The sequence below is a fragment of the Carcharhinus amblyrhynchos genome, chromosome 7, assembly GCF_965287045.1.
Source record: "Carcharhinus amblyrhynchos chromosome 7, sCarAmb.v2.hapA, whole genome shotgun sequence".
NCBI lineage: Eukaryota > Metazoa > Chordata > Chondrichthyes > Carcharhiniformes > Carcharhinidae > Carcharhinus > Carcharhinus amblyrhynchos.
This window is the reverse complement of record NC_137330.1, coordinates 28,663,452-28,678,294: the sequence shown is the minus strand read 5'-3', so window position 1 is coordinate 28,678,294 and position 14,843 is coordinate 28,663,452. Positions and strand designations below refer to the sequence as shown.

Sequence of the window (14,843 nt, the reverse complement as noted above, 5' to 3'; positions counted from 1 at the left end):
CGCTACCTAATAACATTATGGGTGTACCTAAGTTATATGGACTGCAATGACTAAAGAATGCAGTGCGCTACCACCTTCTCAAGGATAATTGCAGATGAATAATAAATGGTGGTCTTGCCAAGGGCAAATATATCGCCAGAATCAAAAATTAAAAAAAAAGTCTCAATGTCTCCATTACCAGGAACTTCTTTTCTTTTGAAATCTCTATTTCCCCCATTTGCAACCAGCTTGTGTCATCAGGGTCCAGTTAGACAAAAGGTAAAGAGAAAGTGGTGTTTAAAGAGGGAATTCTAAAGCATAGGCCTGAGGCAGCTGAAGGCACAAATGGTGGAATAATAAAAATCAGGGATGCTCGTGTAGTCAGATTTGGTTAAATACAGAGATCACGCAGGGCTGAAGAAGATACAGAGGAGCATGGTCACAAAAGGAGTTTAAAAGCAAGCATGACAACTTTGAAACCGAGGCACTAATGAACCAGAAGCCATTGTAGGTTAGCGAGCAAAACTGTGATGGTTGAACATGACTTACAAACCACAGAGTTTTATGCATGCTCAAATTTGTAGAAGATGGGAGGTCAGCCAAACAATATTGGAATAATTAAGTGTAGAGATAACAACAGCATAGCTGAGGGTTTCAGCTGATGAACTGTGGCAGAGGGGCAGAGATTGGTATGTTACAGAATGTTAGTCAGGGCTCTAATAGGGATCAGAAGCTCAACCTGAGGACAAAAGAGACATTGCTAATGGCCATTATGTTTGGTGGAATTCCCATTGCTGCACTGCAACCCTTCTCTCCTTTTCACAGAATCACTGATATGAGACTAGGTGGAAAAAAGGAAGAGCACATAAGGCTAAAAATTTTCATTTCATCCCAATTATATTCGAATACATAAACCAAAGCCTGCGCTGCCGCCACCCCCCCCCCAGCCAAAAAACATCAATTGAGACAAACTTTGACACATCAAATGAGACCAACTTTCAAACTATTTCTCAGATGCTCCTACCTTTATGACTAAGCTTTTGGTCACCTGGGTTAATATCTCCTTTGTATAGCTCGTTGGCAAATTGAATTTGATATTTCTGTGTAGTATTGGAGTATATTATCAGTGGTGTCATAAATGCAAGTTATTAGCCCCTAATAACTCCTGTGATCAAGCTACAAAGATTTTAATTTGTGGAAAATTAAATATTCAGTTTAGGCACTATTCTTAATCTGAGAGATCAGTTTATCACAACTGAAAAATGTTTATCTCTGATTAGTTTCACAAGTAAAATGAGAATAATTAAAGGCTTGGCTCAGGGGCACCAATTCTCTTGAGAGTAGTCATATAGTATAGATGGGTATTTACATTACTGTATACAAGCTACTAAACATAAGGCAAAATACTGTAGATATTAGAAATCTGAAATTAAAAACTGCAAATGCTGGAAACGGGTAACGCAGTGTGGAAGAAATTATACCACTATCTGGGATGGACTGTTGATGTGCCAATTTAATTACAAAGGTGATTGTTTAGAGTGGCCATTTAGGACGTAATTCTACAGGTGGAATTTTCTGCCCATGCTCGTCCCAAAACCAGAAAATCCCATCTGAGGTCATCGGACCTTTCTGTGGTCTGCCACTCACCCACTATAATTCCCAATCCAATAGAAGCGGCTGAGGGACTTCACTGGTGCATTCTGGGAGAAGTGGAACTAGCAACATTTACCAAGAAGTGGGAAGTGAAAGATCAGCTCCAGTGATGAACAGGAGTTAGAACATCTGGTAGAAGCAGCAGGTAGGACCTGTACAAGGAGGATGGGTTACATCTAAACTGGAAGGGCAGAAATGTTTTGGCCGGGAGGTTTGCTAGTGTCACACGGGAGAATTTAAACTAGTTTGGCAGGGAGCTGGGATCCAAAGCAAAGGTGAATTAGCTGAAAGGGGACCAGAAAGTAGGGCTGATAAGACTCAAACAACAGGCAGGGATTGCTAATCAAAGAGGATGTGGTGGACTGAAGTGCATTTGTTTCAATGCAAGAAGGTAAGGCAGATGAACTTAGAGCTTGGATTAGTACTAGGAACTATGATATTGTTTCCATTACAGACTTGGTTAAGGGTAGGACAGGATTGGCAGCTTAACATTCCAGGATACAGATGTTTCAGGCAGGATAGAGGGGGATGTAAAAGCAGTGGGGGAGTTGCACTGCTGGTTAAGGAGAATATCACAGTAGTACTCCGGTAGGACACCTCGGAGGGTTTATACAGCGAGGCAATATGGGTAGAGCTCAGGAATAGGAAAGGTGTATCACAATGTTGGGTGTTCACTATAGGCCACCCAACTGCCAGCGGGAGATTGAGGAACAGATATGTAGGCAGATTTTGGCAAAGTGTAAAAGTAACAGGGTTGTTGTGGTGGGAGATTTTAATTTCCCCTATGTTGACTCGGACTCACTTAGTGCTAGGGGCATGGATGGGGCAGAGTTTATAAGAAACATCCAGGAGGGCTTCCTGAAACAGTATGTAGATAGCCCAACTAGGGAAGGGGCCATACTGGACCTGGTATTGGGGAAATGAGCCTGGCCAGGTGGCTGATGTTTCAGTAAGGGAGCAGTTCGGGAACAGTGATCACAATTCAGTAAGCTTTAAGGTATTGATGGATAAAGATAAGTGTAGTCCTCAAGTTAAGATGCTAAATTGGGGAACGGCTAATTACAACAATATTAGGCAGGAACTGAAGAATGTAGATTGGTGACAGATGTTTGAGAGCAAATCAACATCCGGCATGTAGGAGGCTTTCAAGTGTAAATTGATAGGGATTCAGGATCGGCATATTCCTGAAAGGATGACAGTAAGTATGGCAAGTTTTGGGAACCTTGGATAACAAGAGATATTGTGAGCCTAGTCAAAGAGAAAAAGGAAGCTTTTGTCAAAGCAAGGAGGCTGGGAACACACAAAGCAAGTGTGGAATACAAGGAAAGTAGAAAGAAACTTAAGCAAAGAGTAAGAAGGGCTAAAAGAGGTCACAAAGAAAGCATTGGCCAGCAGGATTAAGGAAAGTCCCAAGGCTTTTTATACATACATAAAAAGCAAAAGCATAACCAGGGAGAGGGTTGGCTCACTCAAGAACAAGGGAGGGAATCTATGCGTGGAACCAGAGGAAATGGGTAAGGTATTAAATGAGTACTTTGCGTCACTATTCGTCTGAGAGGAGGACTTGGTGGATGATAAGTCTGAGAAACCATGGGTAGATAGTTTGAGTCTTGGTGAGATCAAAAAAGAGGAGGTATTGAGGTGCTTGAGAAACATTAAGGTAGACAAGTCCCCAGGGCCTGATGGGATATACCCCAGAATACTAAGAGAGGCAAGGATGGAAATTGCTGGAGCCTTGAGAGAAATCTTTGTATCCTCACTGGCTACAGGGGAGGTCACAGAGAATTGGTGAATAGCCAGTATTGTTCCTTTGTTTAAGAAGGGTAGCAAGAATAATTCAGATAATTACAGGCCGATGAACCTTGCATCAGTGATAGAGAAATTACTGGAGAGGATTCTTTGAGACAGGATTTCTTCCCACCTGGAAATAAGTGGATGTATTAGTGAGAGGCAACATGGTTTTGTGAAGGGGAGGTCGTGCCTCACGAACTTGATCGAGTTTTTTGAGGAAGTGATGAAGATCATTGATATGGGTAGGGCATTGGATGTTGTCTACGTGGACTTCAGTAAGGTCTTTGACAAGGTCCCTCATGGCACACTGGTGCAGAAGTTGAAGTCGCATGGGATCAGAGGTGAGCTGGCAAGGTGGATACAAAACTGGCTCGGTTAACGAAGACAGTGGGTAGCTGTGGAAGGGTGCATTTCTGAATTGAGGGCTGTGACAAATGGTGTTCCTCAGAGATCAGTGCTGGGACCTTTGCTGTTTAATATATTTGGAGGAAAATGTAACTGGATTGATTAGTAAGTTTGCGGACGACTTAAGGGTTGGTGAATTTGCAGATAGTGATGAGGACCATCAGGGGTACCACAGGATATAGATCAGTTGGAGACTTGGGCGGAGAGATGTGAGGTAATGGATTTTGGAAGGTCTAATACAGATAGGAAATATACAATAAATGGCAGAACCCTTAAGAGTATTGATAGGCAAAGAGATCTCTGTGTACAGCTACACAGGTCACTGAAAGCAGGCGGAGAAGGTAGTCAAGAAGGCATATGGTATGCTTGCCTTCATTGGCCAGTGTATTGAGTTTAAAAATTGGCAAGTCATGTTGCAGCTTTATAGAACATTAGTTAGGCCGCACTTGGAATGTAATGTTCAATTCTGGTCGCCACACTACCAGAAAGATGTGGAGACTTTGGAGAGGGTACAGAAAATATTTACCAGGATGTTGCCTGGTATGGAGAGCATTAGCTATGAGGAGAGGTTGGAGAGACTTGGTTTGTTCTCACTGGAGCAACGGAGGTTGAGGGGAGACCTGATAGAAGCCTACAAGATTATGAGAGGCATGGACAGAGTAGATAGTCAGGAGCTTTTTCCCAGTGTGGAAGAGTCAATTACTGGGGGCATAGATTTAAGGTGTGAGGGGCAATGTATAAAGGAGATACACAAGGCAGATTTTCTACACAGAGTGGTGGGTGCCTGGAACTCTTGCCAGGGGAGGTAATGGAAACAGATGACTTTTAAGGGGTGTCTTGACAAGTACATGAATAGGATGGGAATAGAGGGATATGCCCCCAGAAGGGTAAGGGGTTTTAGTTCAGTCGAGCAGCACAGTCGAAGCAGGCTTGGAGGGGCGAAGGGCCTGTTCCTGTGCTGTAATTTTCTTTGTTCCATGATGGGCAGAACAGGAAAATTTGCCCCTACAAATTAATATACATTTCTTCTATTCTTACATATAATTTTGTATTGATATGCATTGCATTAAGTCTGTGTCTATAGATGTCATTATTGATTTTCACTTAGATAATTAACTTCAGATAGGTCATGTGAGTTTGAAGGCGAACAAAGCTATTTCTTAGATGTGCGTAAATATTTGACTCAGACCCCCTTTTCATTTGATTTGACTAGAAAAAGATAGTTTTCACTTTTTCTTGAGTTTACTATTAAACTGTATATCTAGGCCAACATCTGTTGTGTGTGTAACAATTTGATAGGGACTATTATCCTATAATTTGTTTCCCCAAGTAGAAACGTACTGTATTATGTTAAAATAATATTGTTCCTCCATCTCCATAAATTTGTGTTTACAACTTTGACGGGAATCCAATGCAAACATAATTAATTTTAGCTGCTTTGAAAGATAACAGAAATTAGTATTGGTTATATGTATCACAGTAGTTTTTATTGTATTGAAATAAAATGTTTATTTATAATTGCCTTCAGTTGAGATGATGTGTTTTACTGTTCCAATAAAGGTCATCATGTCCACTGATTATTTTTGTTAAAATTTCTGTCCTGAGATTCACAATGATATTTACTAACTACTTCAAGTAGTAAAATTAAGTTTAATTTTCTGAATTTGGCCACACCATTATTCCAAAACTTTAAGGTGACTTGACTGACTTCCACATGAAGCCAGTTTGTACTTACTGAGATTTACACATGTATCATGAAGTGCAATTTTCAACAATCTGGATGCAAAGAGGTCTTGCTTAATATAAATTGGATTATTCCCTATTGAAATTTGTACATTTATGTATGGTATCTGACAAAGTGATGCACTTCGCTTCTTTCTCACCGTCACAATGGCCCTTAAAATTAACTTCGTTTTCAGAAATAAGTCCGGCCATTTTTGATGAAATAACCACAGCTCTTTCAGTTTGAGACGTGCAAAGTAAATTTATTTTGTGGCAAACCAAAAATGCTTGTCAGACTTCCTTCCAAAATTGGTGAGCCTACCTAAACTCACCAGAGAAAAGGAAATAATTTAGGAATTGCTACATGATGAATTTGGTTTTTCTTCTAAAATTTTGAAAGTTCAATTACATAATGGAGTTGCTAACTAATCATAGCAAACAATCTCTCCATTGGTCTACAACAGACCTAAGTACAGAGGAAGGTTTCTGGCTAGAGAGACTTTGATAATGATCTGCAGCAGCCCTATGCATACAAGATAATAGTCCAGTCAATGTAACTGTTTATTTTTATTCTTAATAGGGAGAGATAGTTAAGCGTGTAACTACTGTAAATGTAGTATCATTGTTGATGTTCACTTCAATTTACTTTGTTTGGTAGTTTTTAGCTGAAGTTGCAGCCTAATTTATTCTGTCATTTCCAAAATTGGGAAAGATTAATTGAATGCATATGCACAGTGGAAGTACAATGAAAATAATTATTTAGACTTGGCACAGGTGGTCAAGATACTGCTCAATTAAAAGCACAGTCAGTGTAAAAAAAATTTGAGACCTGCTAAACACCAGGGCCCCTTACATAAAGTGAGTTGCGTAACAGAAAACTTCAGGGCTGCAACCTGGGGATTAGATTGTTTAGCAAGTAGGACTCACTGTTGGAGTAAGGCACTGAATATGGAGGAAAAATATCCAAAATGAAAAACAAAATAATGCAACACCTTCCTCATCACTTACACTGTTCACACTCACAAGCAAGCAAAATGACACTCGACATTTGCCTGTATCATGTGAGTCAATAACAAAGTGTAACTCTCAGCTTATTAAGTGGCTCATTGTTTCAGGCAGTTTAATGAGTAATTACTCACTGCTTAACAATTTTAAAAAGCTGAATTCAGCCAAGATCCAGTCTCAAATTGTTTTAATCAGTTGTTCAGTTAAAGTGTTAAAACGCAATTAGCTTAGGAGTTGCATCAAGCATCTCATCATTCATCATTAGAGGCTATCACTAAGTGAGATGTACTCTTTTACTGTGACATTATGTGGGCTACATACCTCTTGGTTTTACTGTAGACAATATACAGTGGATAAATGTCCTCCTTGTAAATGGCAATTTTATATTTCCTTCATTCTTTCGATTTCTAAATCACCACAATCAAGATTCTCTAAGTCAGATAGATTTCCCAGTTATTCCCTTGAGTATGGTGGATTAGATATGGTGGCACAGTGGTTCACACTGCTGCCTCAGTGCCAGGGACCTGGGTTAGATCCCCTTCTTGGGTCACTGTGCAGAGTCTGCATGTTTTCCCAGTACCTGCGTGGGTTTCTCCAGATGTTCTGGTTTCCGCCTGCGGTCTTAAAAAATGTGCTGGTTAGGTGCACTGGCCGTGCTAAAAATTCTCCCTCAGTGAACCCACGCTGGAGTTGGTGACTTGAGAATTTTCACAATAACTTCATTGCAATGTCTTTGTGAGCCTACTTGTGACACTAATAAATAAACTTTAAAACTGGAAGGTCATCTAACTGAGGCATTTAAGATGATGAAATGTTACGGTAAGAGTGAGGGGATATATTGCCTCTGGTAGAGGAATATTGAACTGGGCAAATCGCCTTCAAATTAAAGTTAGACTGATCATAAAATAATGTGTGACTTTCACAACCTTAAGACATCAAAGCATTTGCAGTCAATGAAGCACTTTTGAAGTGTGGCACCATCTTCATACAGGACAAAAGAAATCTGAAACTCTTTAGATAAGAGCATTAAGTTATGCAGAATCAAGCCAGGTGAATGGAGTTGAGATAAACATCAGCCATGATCTAATTTATTTTGTGGATCAAACTCAGAGTTGTATGACCCACATTCATTTCAAGTTCTTGTGCTTTCTTGGAACAATTGGTATGCTCTGAAAACTATTCAGTTCCATTTTGGAAGTAGTACAAAGTACAATCCTAATGTAATTTCTCCAAGTCTAACTCATATTCCATGCCATCACCCTGTAGGAGACTATGGGCTTAGGTGGATTGGCCATGCTAAATTGCCACTTAGTGTCAGGGGGACTAGCTAGGGTAAATGCATGGGGTTATGGGAATAGAGCTTGGGTGCGATTGTGGATGGTGCCAACTCGATGGATTGAATGGCCTCCTTCTACACTTCATGATTTTATGATTTAATCATTTATGAAGCTGTAACTGAGTCCCAGAGAGAGAGAGACAGTCTTCAATATTGATACAAATGTCACAAAATCCTTGTATTTAGAATAACAATTTTTGTATTTGTAACTTGTCTGCATTCATTATATTAAAGTGACATGTTTGTAGAACTATTAATGTTTAGACAAGTAACAGACAAAACCATTGCTGAACATATGCAGAATTTTAAAGGCATGAGTCCTGAAATGTGGTGGAGTTTCAATACACACCAGTCTGCAATTTGCCAGAAGATGGTCAGAGGAGGTTCTGCGTCTCCTCAGAAATGGAAGGCAAATTGAAGAATGAATTGTGCTGTGTTGTACAAATCATTTTAATGACCCACAAGTAAAATTAGCAAAAATCTGGGAGTGGATTAACTTCATTGTATTTGCTAAGGTGGTAAGGAACCTAATGAATCCAGATTTACAAACATGAAAATTAAATGGAGAAATGATCAGATTAATATGTAGAGGGAAAAACAATTATTGACTAGTTATGGAAGATAATGGTGGTAGTTGGGCCTATACTCCCTGGAGTTTAGATGAATGAAACGTGACCTCATTGAAATGCACAAGATTCTGAAGGGATGTGAGAGGGTAGATATTGGAAGATGTTTCTGTTGGCTGGGCAATCTAAAACCTAGAGCAGCCTCAGGATAAAGCACAATCAGTTAGGACTGAGAGAAGGAGAAATTTGTTCAGTCATAGAGTTGTGAATCTTTGGAATTCTCTACTGGAAGGTTGTGGATATTCCATCGTTTACAATATTAAGTCTGGGATATTTCTGGTTTTCCAGGCAATCAAGGGTACAAAGAAAGAGCAGGAAAATGTAGGTGACAGCCAAGATCAGCCACAATCATGTTGAATGGTAGAGATGCTCCGGGCTGTGGGGTCCACCATTGCTCCTATTTCTTGTGTTCCTGTCACCTTCATGGAGTTCAATCAATTAGCTTATTACTGCAGGAACTTCTTAGACCACTGAACTAGGCCAAAGCATTTTCAGCTGCTTCATCAATAACATTCTTTCCATTTGAAGTACAAATCTTTGCTGATGATTGCACAATATTCAGATTGTTTAATAATGAAACAGACTCTGTGTGCATGCAGCAACACCTTTGGCAACTTTTCGACTTGGACTAATGTGTGGTGCAAAGTGCCAGGCAGTGACGAGATAGGATCTAACCATCTCCCTTTGGCATTTAAAATATTATCATCACTGAATCCCCACCACCAAAACACGGAAGGTCACCGTTGACCAGGAATAACTGAATCAGCTATATAAATACCGTGACTGTAAGGGCAGGTTGAAGTTTGAAATTTTGTAGTGAGTATCTCTTCTCCTGACTCCCCACAGCCTATGTGTACTCTACAGTACAAAAGTCTGGACTATGAGAGAATGTTCTCCACTTGCTGGATACATGCAGCTCCACAATACACAAGAAGTGTGACATCACCTAGAAAGAAGCAATCCCATCTTGATTGCTACCCCATCTACCCCCTTAAATATTCACTCCCTGAACCATTTGATGAACTATGACTGTAGTGTACCAACTGCATGTATCTTTGGCCTATTCCACGATGATATGCAAACTGTTATCTTCACTGATAGAACCACCACAGACAATATTTCAGTGTGGATTTGAGTCAAACAAGGCTGATTCATCACACCAGCCCTCACTTCCATCTTACTGCAATACTGCACCTCGCCACCAGCGGACCACCCCCAAACATGAAGATAATTTATAGAACAGAGACAAGACTATTCAATCTACGCCATTTTCAATCCAAAACTAAAGTCAGTCCAATTTCAGTCATTAAGTTCCAGTATGCAGATGATGTTTGTGCTTGCATTCATTCAAACCGAATTCTGGATCATCCTCAATTCTTCCCTGAAGCATGTGACTAAATATGGGGAAAACAAAGGTCATCTTCCAACCAAAAAGTCACCCCCACCCTCCACTGTCAATTAAGGTCAAAATTGAGAACCTGGAACTTTCTATATTCTGAGAGTTGCATCTCGATGAAGGCAGACAAGGGCAACAAAATTTGGCTGACTGAAAGAAAGTATTTCTGAGGAGCAGATTCTCAATCCCAAGACTGTTATTTAACAGGAAGCAGTGATTCCTGCTCTGCTTATACGTTTTGGAGATTTAGACAATCTACAGCAGGCAACACAATGCACTGGAATAGTATCATCTGCAATATCTTTGCAAGATCCTCAGAACTGGTGACAAGAAAGGTAATCTGACAGCATCATCCTCACCAAAATATGAATCCCTATCATTGAGGTGCTAATCATTCAAAAGCAGCACAATCAGGCTCCCAAAACAACTGCTCTGCTCAAACTCCGTCTTGGTAAGTGGAGAACAGGAACATGCAAGGGGATGTCCTCAAAGCAAACACTCCATTGACTCATGGGAGTCCCTGGCTTATGGAGAAGGTTCATTTGGGAAGGCTCCTAATGCCAGTGAGAAACTTAATTGGAATCATGCCAAGGTGAAGAGAGGGCAGAAATTTTCAAACAACTCATCTACCCAACCCTTCAAACATTATTTGCCCCTCCCATGGCACAGTCTGTTTGTGCATTGGAGTTATCAGCCATCTTGGAACCCATCAAAGTGGAGTAGAAGCAAGACACCTTTGATCCAGAGAAACTTTGCCCAGGTTTCTTCAATAGGACTTTCCAAAACCATGACGTCTACCGACTAGAGGCACATGGGAACGTATGTTTATTTATTAGTCATGAGTAAGCTTACATTAATATTGCAGTGAAGTTACTGTGAAAATTCTCTCGTCGTTACACTCCAGCACCTGTTTGGGTACGCTGAGGGAGAAATTATCATGGCCAATGCACATAACCAGCACATCTTTCGGACTGTAGGAGAAAACTGGAGCACCCAAAGGAAACCCACACAGACATGGGGAGAATGTGCAAACTCCATGCAGACAGTGACCCAAGCCGGAAATTGAACCTGGGTCCCTGGGACTGTGAGGCAGCAACACTAACCACTGTGCCACATCAACTGTAAATAAGTTAATCTGAAAGTAACACTGTCTTAACTTGTCAACATCCCTTCACTGTTGTTGGATCAAAAATGGGGAATCATGGACAACAACTTCTGGATTTTTTCATTTAACTGTGTGTGTGCGCACTTGTGTGTGTGCATGGACGCCAGGAGTTGCTACCGGTTTCACAAAGTAATGATAGTGAACGCTGACAGTTTCATCGTCATTACAATTACACAATGCGGTTGATATGTTTAACATTTGTTTTAGGATCGGCTTTTTAAATAATTTTGAAAGATCTTGCATGAATTATTTTGAAAGACATAATCACTGAACATGAAATTTGCGTTGAAATAGGAAATTTAGCTGACTTGGATTTTTTTTCTGAAGCAAATACTGTCACGTTAAGTGAGAAATATTCTTGATATGTACTGGACTCATTGTCTTTCCTTTGGGCACTAGCCCTCTGACCTAACTCACTACTTTTTTTTTACAGAATCTGTTGATTTTGTTGTGTTTTAAATAGAATGACCACACAGAATTTTCCCACTGTTTTTCCCTTCTTTAAAGCTGCTGCTTAAAGATAATATCGTTATATTTGTTAAAATAATTCTTTTTTTTTCTTATGTCAATTTCTTTGTTTGTATTTCCACGCTCTTACTGCTTTCTTAGCTGATATGGAGGCCACTAACTATTTCACTTTGTTTTCTTTTACAATCATCTTTTAACTTGACGTTTTCCTTGATTTATTTTAAAGTAAACGTCATGCCATTATGGCATCTACATCCCCACTTTACTCTCGGTTTTGCCCAGATTCCTCTTCACAAAAGTATAAGATCTATGAGCCTCTTTATGTTGCAAAACCTAGTAGCTGGTAAGTTCTGAAAGTGAGTTGGAGGGACAGTACAGAACACTGCACAGAGAAAGAAATAACATAAGTCAATTTGTTTGTCTCAGCCCTGATGGAGATCTGAATAATAAATACAGTGTACCTGTAATAAGTTTCTACCAAGGCACTGTCTGTTGTTCTGCTTATCAGAGAGGGTTCAGGGTGTTATTAGTACTCTGCCAGTAGACTTCCCAGTCTCAAGATTGGCACCTAAACTTCATGTTGGCTCAGGTTCACTGCAATAAAAACCGATGAGATTCAAAAAAAGTTTAATTTTTGGATGTGTTCAGTTTTTGAATTTACTGATAAAGGAAGCACCGACTCTAACAAAATCTTTCCCAGGCTCTCTCCCCTGCCCTATTCGTGTTATCCCTCACATTTACCATTGCTAATCCATCTAACCTATATTTCTTGGAACACTAAGAGGCAATTTAACATGACCAATCCACATAACACCTTTGGATGTGGGAGGACCTGGAGGAAACCCACACAGACATAGGGAGAAGATGCAAACTCCATAAGGCCAGTCATCCAAGGTCAGAATGGAATCTCTGGAGTTGTGAGACAGCAATGCTAACCACTGTACCACCATGTCACCCATCTATGATGTTGATTACAATCATTGTTTGAAATTTGATCAAACCTATCAAACTTTGTCCATTTTCAAATGACCATCAATTATTCTTTGTGCCAAGCAGGGACTTTGGCTCAACAGAAAATGCAGCTACTGTAGCTCCCACTGCAAGGGAAGGAATTTCTTGTTGTAGGCAATAAATCTGATTGGTGGGTCAATAGCCCGTTTTCAGCACACACACATAGTCGGGAGAAGGTGTCAGTGGCCAATTCAGGAATTGCTGACAAGTGATTTTTTGGACCAAACAAAAGGTTGAATTACTGACTTTAAAGCAGGAAGAACAATGGCAAGTAGGTAAATCTAGGTGTAAAAGTACTCTTCTGTTCAGTAATGTATTTCACATTGAAGAAAGTTAATCTTTGTTTCACGATTCTTCATCTCATAATAATCCTCATCTGCTTTCTGAAAACAAAAGGAAAAGAAATAGTGGAGTATGTGATATGAGCTTCCTGTTTAAATAATAAACAAAGTTAATGTAATTAATTGTTTACATTTTGTATGTATTTGCAGCATTTGTTAAAGGTATGGTGGTCATCAAATGTTGGCCTAATATTTACGAAAAAGTGATTTACATTAGCGAATTACACTAATACGAAAGCAAAATCTAATGCATGCAGGAAATCTGAAATGAGATCAGAAAATGCTGGAAACTCTCAGCAGGTCTGGTAGCATCTATAGGAAGAGAAACAGAGTTAACATTTCAAATCAACACCCTTACATGAGCTGAAGTCTTTCATGACGTCAGTATTTTGAAGATCTGTGGAAATCTACTGTGGGTCCTATTTTCAGCATTTTCATTAATGACACGCTAGAGAGAGCAAATAATTGTGAGCCATGAGGTGACTAGTATAAAAAAAATGATAGCAGTCAAAGATCTAGACAAATTCATTGGATCATCAGAGGGATAACAAATGTGTTTTGATACAGGTACCAATATTGGTTGTTAGCATTGGAGAGATCAAATCCAAGTGCAATTGATGCAATCCTTGTGCTGGCTGTCTTTGGGGAAAATTTGTGGACACATTTTGCCATTGAATCTGAATAGTTTGAAGGTTTAACAGAATATTTATAGTTTAAGTTAGACCAATGAAATTAAGTGGGAATATTGAGTGATATCGAGTTGATGTCCATTTCTGGATTTTTGCATTTAACTGCATGAGTGTGAACAGCAGAAATTACTGTTGGTTTCAGAGAATTATAACTGTGAACACTGACAGTTTTGCATCAATACATCACAAAATCGCAGACTGAACAAAAATGAAATTTGTATCGATGAACAGATGACCACTCAAATGGGAAGAGATTTGCTAATAAATTAGCACCACCTTAATACGCATGCTTTTTGGAATGGATATGATAGTGATCAGAAATACACTTTTAAAATAAGCAAAAAAATGTAGGTGCTGGAATCCGAAACAAGAACAGAGGATGTTCGAAAACCTCAGCAGGGCTGGTAGCTTCTGAAAGGAGAGAAAGCAGAGTTAACGTTTCGAGTCTTTCTGGCTGTCCGTCAGAACTGAATCATAGGAAGCTGTTCGGCCCATTGAGTCTGCGCCAATTACAATCCCACTCAGGCCCTAACCCCATAATCCCATGCATTTACCCTAGCTAGTCCCTCTGACACTAAGGGGCAATGTAGCATGGCCAATCCACCTAACCCGCACATCTTTGGACTGTGAGAGGAAACCGGAACAGCTGGAAGAAACCCATGCAGACACAGGGAGAACGTGCAAACTCCACATAGACAGTGACCCAAGCTGGGACTCGAACCTGGTCCCTGGCGCTGTGAGGCAGCAGTACTAACCACTGCCACCATGCTGCCTGAAAGGGAGAATGTGTTAGATATTAAAGTGTACATGTGACAGATTGCAACAAGATGTAGCAACTTCAAAAACACAAGGCAGATGGCCTGGTTTGGTGACAGGGGTGGGTCGCATTGAGGCAATACATGTATGGCATATATTTTTTTAAAAGGGATTGAGAAGGAGAAGAAAGGTCACAATCTAAAACTGTGAAACTCAATATCAAGTCCCGAAGGCTGCTATGTGCCCAACCAAAAGATGAGATGCCGCTCTTCCAGCTTGCACCAGGCTACACTGGTACATTGCAGCTTGCGAAGGTCAGACACGTAAGCATGAGAGCGAGAAATACAAACGTAGGCATTTGATTCTTAATTTACTTATAACTTTGTGTAGCCTATTTATTTATCATGAAACATGGTCCAGTTATTTTAATTGCATAAAATGAATTCCTGGTGCTGAGATTAAAAAAAATTCAATTTTGTTAGACGTAACTCACCTCGCTG

At 39.9% G+C, this 14,843-nt stretch overlaps 1 protein-coding gene across 2 annotated transcripts in view; it reads left to right on the top strand.

Annotated features, from left to right (window-relative positions):
• The window catches only part of sh3yl1 (SH3 and SYLF domain containing 1), a 154,727-nt gene that overhangs the window by 11,499 nt on the left and 128,385 nt on the right, over positions 1–14,843 (top strand). Inside the window, exon 1 of one of the 2 annotated variants that reach the window (XM_080192064.1) lies at positions 12,627–12,828. The exons of the other annotated variant lie outside the window; for it this stretch is intronic. Within the exon in view, the coding sequence (XP_080048190.1) occupies positions 12,822–12,828 (7 nt within the window). The 5' untranslated portion in view covers positions 12,627–12,821. Of the gene's footprint in view, positions 1–12,626; positions 12,829–14,843 lie in introns of those variants that run through there. 2 annotated transcript variants of the gene reach the window in all.